This window comes from Barbus barbus (genome assembly GCF_936440315.1).
Source record: "Barbus barbus genome assembly, chromosome: 14".
Taxonomy (NCBI): domain Eukaryota; kingdom Metazoa; phylum Chordata; class Actinopteri; order Cypriniformes; family Cyprinidae; genus Barbus; species Barbus barbus.
The window spans coordinates 22,130,782-22,143,686 of record NC_136742.1 but is presented as its reverse complement, the minus strand read 5'-3'; the positions used below and the strand labels follow the sequence as shown (position 1 = coordinate 22,143,686).

The window sequence follows — 12,905 nt, the reverse complement described above, 5'->3', positions numbered from 1 at the left end:
AAGCAGTCCAAAATATTTTCCCCTTTCGTTATTAAGAGACAGAGTCACCCCTGTACAGCGAGATGGTTTCGTCCAAATCTATAACAGGAAGAGCCTTACTGTTTGCGAACAGGAAGTTGTGTATCGTGCCATAATCGATGCAGTCTTTTAAAATCGGCTGATTTGTTGTAGAAAAAAATGAATTTAAAGTGTTTGTCTGCGCCGCAAAGTCTTGGTCGAAGTTAACGGAAAGCAAACGCTGATGTTTTTTTTGCAATAATGGTGTCTGCTGGAAAGGAAAGCTGGTTTTCTTAGGCAATACGCTTTTTGCGAGGTGACACCGCCATACAGGTAGCCTGCTCGCTGTACAGCTGTCCTGTATAAGGAATAGATTGGCACACAAAATACACATTTCTCCCGAATACCGAGTAACAGTTAACAAGCGAAGCAATTCAATCTAATGTATGACGATGAGAGCTTGTCCAGTGTGATTCTGAAGTGTTAATACAGTATAAACTGCTCTCTCGAGAATCCCTAAAATGACACGCTGATTGGAAAAATTGCATGTGATTGCAACCATATGCCAGTCATTAACTGTAACATCTTAATCTGAATGTTATTTTCAGATTGTACTTGAAAGCCAGGTTAGATAATTAAATTAAAGTCACTAACATGCAGCTGCTTTTTGACAACTTGCACACTGCTTGTCGTTGCATGTCAATGAATACTCAGTTACCCAGTTTCAAAAGTGAAAGGTTATTGCATTGTCTTGATTGACATTTTCTGTCATCAGCATACATATCAAGGAGATATTCAAGATGTGGGTGTTTTTTGTAGTGCAGACAGATACTCATTATGTTTTTCACTGACTGTGTGATAGGCAGACCATACCACCTCAGTGTAAGGATGGGTGCTGAGAGCAGTGCCCTGCCAAGCTGTGTGCTGGAAGAGCCGTTGCTGACACTGACGTCTGGTCTTACCATGTACTCTGCCCTCCTCCGGGATGGTAAACCTGCTTCCGTCTTTGTGCATAAGCAAGACAATGAAGATAAGGTTAATAAAGCTGCCAAGGTAAAAGTAAACAGTTGATATGTAACACCACCAATGACATACATAGCCTGTAAAAGGTTTAGACACACCTACTCACACTTACTCATAATTCTCTATATACCTGTGTATTATAGTAATTTCACTTAATACAAATTATATATAAAAAAACACACTTAAATCTCCAAATCTCTCAGCTATTTGTCATAAATTTACCTGATTCCTTTACAGCATTTGAAGACATTAAGGCATCCATGTCTTCTGCGGTTTCTGTCATGCTCAGTGCAGGATGGAGGTATACATTTAGTGACGGAACCAGTTCAACCATTAAAACGGCTGCTAGACTATCTTACTCCAGAGGAGATCTGCGCAGGCCTCTATGACCTGCTGCAAGCACTAGTCTTTATACATGATAGGGTAAGACATTTAATTATTGTTTTAAATATTTTTAATAATATTTAGACACTTCAACTAAATAATTTCTCTTTCTCTTATGTCTTAGGGCAAATCAAGTCACAACAATGTGTGCATATCCTCAGTGTTTGTCAGTGAAGATGGCCATTGGAAACTTGGGGGGATGGAAACCGTCTGCAAGTTTTCAGAGGCAACACCAGAGGTGCCTAACTGCTTAAGTGTTGATTTATGCCTTATACATACATTAAAGTGAGTGCAAATCCTTTTTTACCCTCTGGGACTCGATTTCTCTTTTGTTTCAAAAGATGAAAGGAAATTACATTTTTAATGGCATGGTTCTGTTACAATTGGTTAAATACCTTTAACAAATATATACAAAATTAAGTACTGTAACTCTATTTATGTGCGAATTCCTCTCCAGTTTCTCAGAAGTATCCAGAATGTAAGGGAAAATGGTGCCATTCCTCCTGAGGAGAAGGTAGGAACCATATTTGTATTTTTTTAAGAAATAAAGACAGTGACAGTTAAGACATTACATATTTATGTTACAGAGACTTCTGTTTCAAATAAAGTATTTAAATTATAATTATAAAATCATTATAAAAATCCTTCCAGCCCAAATATTAATTTAATGGTAGTGTGTAAAATATAATCATATTCAGATTTGTTGCCAGAATTTACAAGGCCTGGGACAAAATTAAAGGCTGACTGATGACAGTCCTGATCATTATGTCTCAACAATATAATAATGTTTTTTTTTTTTTTAGCTTGAAGGATTCAAAACTCTTCCCGACAAGCATGCCCACTCCCGAGACGCTTTTTCATTCGGGGTGATGGTGGAGGCCCTTCTTCCATTTCTGATGGGACATGGTTAGTAAGACTCTTAATTCAACAGACACATGTAAAGCAGGCCGAGTGTGTCTAGGATTCATCCTGTTGTGGCAGTTGCTAAGCCCTTACTGCATAGACATTGTGACATAATTGTTAACGGATTGAGAACCGCATGCAAAACTATTTTACATGCCGGATGTCTTCAAAGAACAAAATCATCCACATGAGCACTGTAATGTTGATGCAACCTTTTGGCTTTTATGTTGTTGTGTTTTTTGGAACAGGGCCTTACAGAAAACATATGCTCTGTTGTTTTTGTGCTATCTTTTTTTTTTTCTTTTAGTCTCACTCACTAAATTGTGGTATGTTTTTCCATTCCCTGTTTCTTCCACGTTTTTATTTGTTTTTCCATGTCAACTCCCCATCTTTGTAACCTCCACGTGCTCCTCCACCCAAACTTTCAGTCTCAGATGATTTATTGGAGAGTCTAAAGAACATGCTGCAGGCCAGCCTCTTGACCCCTGACCCCATGTCTCGCCCATCTCTCAGCAGTTTGTTGACTCACAAGTTCTTCAGGTTCGCTTTTAAAAACTTTTTTTTTGTTCAAATTTTTCTGATCAATAGTGGCTTTTGAAATCAATTTAATTTCACAAATATTAATTTCACCTCTATTGAAGTAAGATTGTTAAGATAATGCAATTATTTAAATACCTAAACTTTGCAATATTTAATTCTTATAGAAATGAATTCTTAGATATCATGAATTTTCTGACGAGTTTGACCCTGAAAAATGAAGAGGAGAAGAACGAATTCTTCAAGTAAGTTTCCCTTTCAAATGCATGATTTTTATTACTCTAGAAGGGTGACGTGCTTAAACAACTAAGTGCGTTTCGGTAGGTTTCTCTTGGACCGAGTTCAGAACCTCCCAGAGGAGTTAATTGCTACACGTCTGGCTCCAAAACTGCTCAATTCTTTGGTGTTTGCTGAGCCAATGGCTGTCAAAAGCTTCCTTCCTCACCTCTTACGGCCTAAGCAAGGTACAACTAGTCAGTAAAGCTTTAGGAGATGATTATTGTACACTTGTTTAGTAGCATTAGTCTCAGTTATGATGTTGACTGACTGTATTCTGATGTCCAGACTTGAGTGTGAGCGCTGGTGAGGAGTGTCTTCTGTCTTTGTCTTTGTATCGGAGATACGTGGTTCCTCAGCTCCTTAAGCTCTATAAGGTGAACGAGGAGCATGTCAGGATCGTGCTTCTCTCCCACATTCATATCTATGCCGAGTTCTTTCCCCACGAAGAACTGAAAAATCAGATTCTTCCTCAGGTATTGTGACAATGTTTGTGTTCGTATCAACAGCCTAGAAAATCTGAATTCTTTCGTAAAGTGCGGATGTTTTTAAGTTGATACTGGGATTGTGTCAGTTATTTCCTGCACTTATCTTGCAGGTTTTGCTGGGAATGAGAGATACAAATGACTCACTCGTCGCTATGACACTACAGAGTTTGGCTGTGCTTGTCCCGTTGCTGGGAGCCCAAGTGGTTGTTGGTGGGGAGAGGACCAAAGTCTTTAAACGGACTACACCAAACTTCACCAAGTCCACAGAGGTCACCCCAGAGAGTAAGACACTGTCTGTTAATGCACTTTTATAATGAGAGGGAGTTTACTAATTCTCTGCATATTTTACTAAACAAGTAATTAATGACCATAAGAAGTTAGCTTGATTGACTTGATTCACTAATTTTAACTAAGATTAATTTCTATTTCTAAAAAAAACCAAAAACATTTAGGCTGCTTAAGTTGGTATATTAACCTGTATTCAATGTAAATGTTATGTTTTGAAGCCACTGGAGGACGCTGCTGCATCATTTTATATACAATTGATATATTTGTTTTCTAGTAGTGCCTTCAGTTCCTCTTTTAGGGAAAGTAAATCTATACTAATATATATTAAAACAAATATTTAAAATTAATCAGACTGACTACAAACAAACTCAAATAATTATTTGTCTATTAATCATCTAATAATGTGGAGACATTTATTCACACATTGATTTCTGTTTAAAATAAACGCTGTTCTTTTGAACAAAATTTTTATTCATCAAAGAAAAAAATCCAGGAGGATAATATACCACAGTTTTCACAAACATATTCAGCAGCAGAACTGATTTCAGCATTCGATAAAAATAAGAAATGTTTTTTGAGTATCAAATCAGCATATTAGATTGATTTCTGAAGGATCATGTGACACTGAAGACTGCTGCTGAAATTTCATCTTCATTATTTTGCAATATTACTTCAATTTGTGATCAAATAAACATTAAAACTAGTGCTGTCAAACAATTAATCGAGATTAATCGCATACAAAATAAAAGTTTTTGTTTGCATAATATATGTATGTGTGCTGTGTTTGTATATATAAATACACACACACATGTATATATTTCATAAAAATGGTATGTTAATATATACATTTATATATAATATAAATTATATGATTATAAATAGACATGTACATGTAAATATTTTCAAAATATATACTGTATGTGTGTGTATTTATATATACATAATACACAGAACACACGCATATATTATGCAAACAAAAACCTTTATTGTGAATGCGATTAATCGTTTGACAGCACTAATTAAAACCATCCATTAAAAAAATCTTACCAACTTGGGCTGTCGCGATTCGTCGATTTTATTCGACTATTCGATTTTTAAAAATCCTCGACTTAATTTTGCCCGTGTCGACTAACCGGCAAAATACCGGAAGTGGCGCATTTCACGGACGAGAATCCATAAAACACATTATTAGACTGTTTTCCAAGGCTGTTTAAACCCATTTAAAAATCATAAAACTCTCAAACTCCATCTCTGCATGTTGTTGTGAGTTTGGGTTTATTATAACGTTCATCTGGGAACGCAATGTGCGCCATTCCATCAGATTTGCCAGGTAAATCATTTATAAATCTAAGCGCAAACAGGAGAATACTTGGTTTTCTTGCTTACTGTTCATCGCGGTTTCAAAATAAAAGCTCAAACCTTCACTATGGGTTTACACGTTTTGATGTCCACATTTAAATTACAGTGTTTCTGTGCTAAAGAAATGGCCAAATATTAAAGATTAAGGCTACGTCCACACGAAGACGGGTTTCTGTATCCAATCTTTTTTTTTGCCTCAAATTCCGTAAACACGGAGTCGTCTCAGGAAATATCTGCGTCCACACGGAATCACTGAAACCGACTGAAAATTATGTAGTACACATGCCAGACCAATATGTGGCGCTGTAATTCTGCCACAGAGATACACAAAAAAACAGAGAAGAAGACTTGGACCATGTGAGTAAACCTTGCGCGCTGAATATAAACTAACACACAAAGCAGAAAATTTTGCTTTAATAAAACTAATGAGCTCAGTAGGTTCTGCAGCACGAACACAAGCACGTAGTCTGACATTGTTGTTGTTGTTGTCGCTGTTATGTGACGTAGCGGTGTCTGATTAGGGGCGAGACGTGGGCTGATGATGTCATCGTTTCAGAAAATATACGATTCGCCGTCCACGCGAAAACATGAAAACGGCGTTTTGAAATTTATCCACCCTGGGACCCGGTTTCAAAAATGATCGGTTTCACTCTTCGAAAACGCCGGTTTCGTGTGGACGAAACGCCTATACGGTAAAAAATTAATGCGTATACAGAGAAACCCGTCTTCGTGTGGACGGGGCCTAAGTGGAAATTTATTTAAATGGGGCTTGGTCAATATTAAACAAGGATTAGTTCGCGCAGTAATGTGTAAAAATAATCATCAGGCCGTCAGCGCCCCCTGCAGGCTTTTGTTGTAGTGCGTAATGTACATTAGCTCTATTGTTTATAATACATTATGTATTTTAACATTTTTGTTCAATACAACCATATGATTTCTTGCTTTGGATACTTTATTTGAACTAATTATTATTGCATCGTTGCTATTATATATGTACTTTAAGTCATTTTAAAGGCTATTGTTAACTTACATCTAATTTTATTATCACAAAAAAATGTATTCTAATTATAGGGCCCTATGAAATCCGTTTTATTTCCAAATTCATTTTTTTTCACTTTCTTTTTTCTATACTCTGTTTTAATGGTTAAGATTAAAATTTATTAATCAAAAAGCCTGTCTAATTGAGTTTTACAGTTTTATCTTTACCAAATTCTGTTTTCCAGTATTTTCTGGATTTCATTTTAATGGTTCCATTTTAAATTTTAATAATCAAAAGCATTAAAAAAAAAAAAAAAAAAAAGTGTTTTTCTATTTATTTATTTATTTCGGAAATACTTTACATTTACATTTTTCTCCGAAATAAATTCTGGTAAATAATATTTCTGGTAAATACTCCTTTAAAAAGTGTTTTTTGATGATAAAAAAAATATTATTATTAGACTAGAACACGTGGATATGTTGTCATTCTTACACTATAATACTGAACTTTGATTTCAGTGATTTGGACTTTTGCTTTAAAAAAAAGGATTTCATAGAAATTTGGATTTCATTTGGTTTAATAAAATATTCTTAAGTAAAATTGTTGATTTGTTTTGTGGGAAATTAATCTTTTAGATTGATTAATCGATAAATTAGTTGATAGATTAATCGAAAAATAACCTCTTTTGCTCTGCAGCATCGCCTGTGCATATTGTTGGGCCATCACATCCCCATGTCTCACAACCACCAAAGGTCCTAAATCTGTTCCCTAAGGGCTCAGAGGACAAAAAGGTGGTTTTAGAAAATATGTACTCCTTCCAAGCAACTGAAAAGACCAGCGCCCAGCACACCACAGCAGAGAGAGCAGGTTTGCCACAACTGATATTTAAAGCCACTCTTAACAGTAACATTTTTAACTGCTTATTGTGGAGCAATAATTTGAAATGAAAGGCTGAAGTTTTCTTGAATTGCATTTGTATATCCCTTCTTGGTGTTTGAATGTACAACCCTTCTGAATCAAGTGATCTCTCTAGTATTTAGCAGCGAGATGTCATTCCCATTGAATGGGTACAGAATGGGCACACAAGCTGCAGACAACACTAAAACTAACGGAACGGAGAGATCTGACGAAGACTGGCCTAACTGGAGTGACACAGAGGAAGCAGAAAAGGACAAGACCCAGTCAGTTCAGATTAGCATTCGGTCAGATGTCCCAGGTCAGAGCAACTCTGCTGACAACGAGGAACCCTGGGATGATTTTGAGGACTCAGAAGTAACCTCAGACCAGTCACCCTCGACTCCTTTACCAGTCTCTGTACCAAAGACATCAACAAAAAGCAAGGTGAATTCTCCAACTGCATCTAGCGCCGGATCTTCAAGGCAGTCAAAAGCACTCAAACTGAACTCTAGTGTCAAAAGCGCTCCAGATCATAACCATACCTCATCATGGGACACCGGTTGGAACCAGGCAACTGATACCCTCAAACCCAGCAAAACAAGTTTAGCATTAGAGCCCAAGTCAAAAAGCACAATCAAAAGCTCTGAAGCTGGATGTCTCGGGGAGGAGTTCACAATTGCAGTGAAAAAGAAGCCAGAGCCAGATCCAGAACTAGACTTCTTTGCAGACATGGTCCCAGATATAAAGCTGTCTTCCTCATCTCTTCTGCTCCCTGTGGAGAGCTCAGTCAGAGAACCCATCACGGGACGCACAACAGCAGAACCATCTATAGATACACTGAGCCTCACTACCAAGTTTGCTGCTACTGACTTGACTGAGGTAAGTTTATCTATGCGAACAAGCATCTGTTTCGTGGCTTTATAATTATATGATGAACTGATGAAATGTGCTTTTTTTTTTTTTTGCCTTCACAGACGGAGGCAGAAGGATGGGGCGATGACCTCAACTGGGAAGATGAGAACGCCTGGTGATCAGTGTGGTCCTCTACAGAAAGCCATATGAGAGATTCCAATACAAGAACACTGTTACATATGCCATCATGATATTATCACTAAAGACCAACATAAAAATGTAGTAACTACAATTTAAGAGAGTAGTGTGTATTTTAAGATTCCCCCACCCAGTCTGAGATAATCAGTCTACTGTTGCCATAGAAATTGATCGGCTACAGAAAAAGGTTTTTATTTAGCTTTTTAAAGATGGCATGATGGACCTATACATGCATAACCTGGAAATACATCCACTTCTAATGTCAGTTTTTATTTGTGCCATACAGCTATTTTTTTTTTTATTTTTAAGTGAGCCTTAGAGGACAGACAGCCTCAACTTGAGAAGAAATATATAGACTAATTTGTGTTCATTAGATTGGGTGAGACCCTGACATAATTTATTTGTATTATCAGCTGCTGACTAAATAAAGGGTTTTATGGTATTTGACCTGCTTTTAATCGTTTTTTTGTTTTAATATTATGAAATTTGGTTAAAAAAATTCTCCAATTGGGTTAAGAACTTGCAAGTACGATGTCAGACACTGTAATATGCTCAGTCCTGACCTGTTGAAAAGAGATGGTCTTCATCCTTCCTGGGGTGGTGCCGCTCTTCTCTCTAGAAATATGGCACATAGTCTTAGAGTTCGTACTTGACTAACTGGGGCCCAGGTCAGGAAGCAGACAGACTGGCTAAACCGACCATCTGCTAGCCGCCTCACGTCACAGAAGTCAGTTAATTCTCAGCACATAGAGACTCTTTCACCTAGATATCACACTGTAGAGACTGTATCTGTTCCCCGAACTAGAAAATACAGAAAACATTCAACCAAAGTAAGAGTAACAATTTAATTGATGTTCAACAGATATAATACAGATAAACAAATGATAAAGCTTGGCTTATTAAATATTAGATCCCTTTCTACAAAAGCACTTTTGTGTAAATGATTTGATCACTGACCATAAACTAGATGTGCTTTGTTTGACAGAAACCTGGCTAAAACCAGATGACTACATTACTTTAAACGAGTCTACCCCCCAAGATTACAGTTACAAACATGAACCGCGTCCAAAAGGTAAAGGGGGAGGTGTTGCCACAATTTAAAAGTACCACAAGCAATGGTGCTTCATATAACGTTATCCAAAGACACAAGTGTTAATGATAAATCCCCTGTGATGTTTGTACTGGCTACTGTATACAGGCCACCAGGGCACCATACAGACTTTATTAAAGAATTTGCTGATTTTCTATCTGAGGTAGTGCTGGCTGCAGATAAAGTCCTAATTGCTGGTGATTTTAATATCCATGTTGATAATGAAAGAGATTAGTAGGGATCAGCATTTATAGACATTCTAAACTCCATTGGTGTTAAACAACACGTTTCAGGACCTTCTCATTGTTGAAATCATACTTTAAATTTAATACTGTCATATGGAATTGATGTCAGTGGTGTTGAAATATTGCAGCAGAGTGATATCTCAGATCATTATCTAGTTTTGTTTATATTCCATATAGCTAAAGCTGTAAAGCCAACTCTTTGTTACAAATATGGTAGAACCATCACTTCTACCACAAAAGACTACTTTATAAATAATCTTACTGATTTATCTCAATTCCTCATCATACCCAAGCTCAGAACAACTTGATGTAACAGAAACTATTGACTCTCACTTTTCTAGCACTTTAGATACGGTCGCTCCTTTACGCTTAAGGAAGATTAAGGAAAAGAGTCCAACACCGTGGTATAATGAGCACACTCAGGCCCTAAAGAGAGCAGCCCGGAAAATGGAGCGCAGCTGGAGGAAAACAAAATTAGAGGTATTTCATATTGCTTGGTGAGAAAGTACCCTATCCTACAGAAAAGCATTAAAAACTGCTAGATCTGCTTACTTTACGTCTCTTTTAGAAGAAAACAAACACAACCCCAAGTATTTATTTAATACAGTGGCTAAATTAACAAAAAATATAACATCAGCAGGTGCAGACATTACCCAGCAGCACAGTAGTAATGACTTTATGAACTACTTTACTTCCAAGATCGAAACTATTAGAGATTAAATTGTAACCATGCAGCTGTCAGCCACAGTATCACATCAGATGCACTATAGATCCCCTGAGGAACAATTCCACTCATTCTCTTCTACTGGAAATGAAGAATTGTATAAACTTGTTAAATCATCGAAACCAACAACCTGTATTTTAGACCCTGTTCCATCTAAGCTCCGAAAAGAGGTGCTTCCAGAAGTAATAGATCCTCTTCTGAATATTAACTCATCATTGTCATTAGGATATGTCCCAAAAACATTCAAACTGGCTGTTATTAAGCCTCTCATTAAAAAAACACAACTTGACCCCAAAGAATGAATTAATTACAGACCGATCTCGAATCGCCCTTTTCTGTCAAAGATATTAGAAAAAGTAGTATCATCACAACTATGTTCCTTAGAGAAAAATGATATATGTGAGGATTTCCAGTCAGGTTTTAGACCATATCATAGTACTGAGACTGCTCTCATTAGAGTTACAAATGACCTGCTTTTATCATCTGATCGTGGTTGTATCGCTCTATTAGCGCTGCGTTTGACACTATCGATCACAACATTCTTTTAAATAGACTAGAAAATTATGTTTGCATTAGAGGAAGTGCACTGGCATGGTTCAAATCGTACTTATCTGACTGCCATCAATTTGTTGCAGTAAATGAAGAGGTATCATATCGATCACAAGTGCAGTATGGAGTACCTCAAGGCTCAGTACTTGGCCCCTTAATTTTCACGCTTTACATGTTACCCTTGGGAGATATCATTAGGAAACATACCCCCGGTTTCACAGACAAGGCTTAAGCTAGTCCCAGACTAAAATGCATATTTGAGCTGTCTCAACTGAAAATATCTTGCTCCGTGTTGGGGGTAACGCATTATAAGTAACACGAGTTACGTAATAATATTACTTTTTTCAAGTAACTAGTAAAGTAACGCATTACTTTTTAATTTACAAGAAAATATCCGAGTTACTTTTTCAAAAAGTAACACCAGTTACTTTTTTCCCATTTATTGACTGACAGTGCGCTGTGTGAACATTCTGTTACTGTAGTTCTAGACTAAATGTGAATTAATTCATCCCACTCACAAAAAACAGATTTAGTATTCATCAAAATGAATTAAAACAGTGAAATGCAAACTCATAATATGACGCAAAATGCAATAATTAAATATGTTAAACAACACAAATGTATCTAATCCCAGATTATTAACCAATGTCTCTGCTGACCTTTGATGATCCAGTTCAACCATACTAATAAGCAAAAATGACTTTAGATAAACTAAAAATTGGGCTTCATTGTTTTTTATTGCTGAAGAGTGTTGAACCCTCTTCTCCTGCGTTCTACTTTACAGACGTGAATGTACTTTTCCTTCAGCCTGAGGTTTATTCATTACACTTTTTGGTGTGAAAGGGCTTTTACATTTGCTATAAATAGAACTTCTTGTATTAAAAACAATCAAGCCCTACTCATATTTAAAAAGTAACGCAAAAGTAACGTAATGCATTACTTTCCATAAAAAGTAGCTAAGTAACGTAATTAGTTACTTTTTTAGGGAGTAACGCAATATTGTAATGCATTACTTTTAAAAGTAACTTTCCCCAACACTGATCTTGCTCTGACAAATCTTAAAATATGTCAGTGTCATTGTTCTGTGCCAAGATGCACACCTTAATGTTTTCTTAAGGCATTTTTGTAAAAGTTGCTTAAATATCTTAATTTAACTAAGGTTTTGTACTGGCTTAAGCTAAGCCCTGTTTCTGAAACCGGGCCACGGTGTTAGCTTTCACTGTTATGCTGATGATACCCAGCTCTATATTTCTTCGCGACCTGATGAAACTTCAGTTTGCAAAACTAACGGAATGTATAGTTTATATCAAAAACTGGATGACTAGCAATTTCTTACTGCTAAATTCTGAAAAAACAGAGATGTTAATTATTGGACCAAAAACTTTTGCATGTAATAACCTAGATCACTGTCTAATACTTGATGGCCGCTCTGTAAGTTCTTCGTCATCAGTTGAACCTAGGCATACGTTTTGATAGTAATCTTTCCTTCGAAAAACATGTTTCTAGCATTTGTAAAACTGCATTTTTCCATCTTAAAAATATATCTAAATTACAACCTATGCTCTCAATGTCAAATGCAGAAACATTAATTCATGCATTCATGACCTCGAGGCTAGATTATTGCTTTATTGGGTGGTTGCTCTGCACGTTTTATAAACAAACTCCAGCTGAGAATGCAGCAGCTAGAGTTCTTACTAGAACCAGGAAGTGTGAGCACATAAGTCCTGTTCTGTCAACACTGCACAAGCTCCCTATTAAACATCGTATACATTTTAAGGTATAGCTAATTACCTAAGGCCCTGAATGGTTTGGCACCTCAGTATTTGAGTGAGCTCTTATCACATTAGTCCTTCACGTCCACTGCGATCTCAAAACTCTGGCCATTTGATAATACCTAGAATATCAAAATCAACTGCGGGCGGGAGATCGTTTTTCTATTTAGTGCCCAAACTCTGGAACAATCTACCTAACCGGGAACACTTCCCAAAACACCTGATGTACTTGTTACATTGTTAGAAGAATGGCATCTACACTAATATTAGACTGTTTCTTTCTTATTCCGAGGTCACCGTAGCCACCCAGATCCAGACTGTATCCAGATCAGATGGTGGATCAG

At 36.7% G+C, this 12,905-nt stretch overlaps 1 protein-coding gene across 2 annotated transcripts; it reads left to right on the top strand.

The window, feature by feature from the left end:
• Window positions 1–97: 97 nt before the first annotated feature.
• Window positions 98–9,430, top strand: LOC306880130 (protein-associating with the carboxyl-terminal domain of ezrin-like). Of its 2 annotated transcripts, none has more exons than XM_079433451.1 (14): window positions 98–330; window positions 860–1,050; window positions 1,258–1,443; window positions 1,529–1,642; window positions 1,862–1,918; window positions 2,208–2,310; window positions 2,736–2,847; window positions 3,012–3,089; window positions 3,169–3,308; window positions 3,409–3,596; window positions 3,719–3,890; window positions 6,931–7,101; window positions 7,268–8,010; window positions 8,106–9,430. In XM_079433451.1, exons 2-14 carry the CDS (start codon window positions 886–888, stop codon window positions 8,160–8,162), a joined length of 2,286 nt encoding a protein of 761 aa, XP_079289577.1. In that variant the 5' UTR covers window positions 98–330; window positions 860–885; the 3' UTR covers window positions 8,163–9,430. The 2 variants fall into 2 exon arrangements, with proteins under 2 accessions (XP_079289577.1, XP_079289578.1); XM_079433452.1 differs by having other exon boundaries at window positions 111–330; window positions 1,529–1,689.
• Window positions 9,431–12,905: the final 3,475 nt, after the last annotated feature.

Coding starts and splice junctions, on each gene's coding strand:
- LOC306880130 (XM_079433451.1), top strand. CDS start 886: ATGGGTGCTGAGAGCAGTGCCCTGCCAAGCTGTGTGCTGGAAGAGCCG. Junction 3,090..3,168: donor GAGAAGAACGAATTCTTCAA/GTAAGTTTCCCT, acceptor GCGTTTCGGTAG/GTTTCTCTTGGACCGAGTTC. Junction 3,309..3,408: donor CCTCTTACGGCCTAAGCAAG/GTACAACTAGTC, acceptor TCTGATGTCCAG/ACTTGAGTGTGAGCGCTGGT.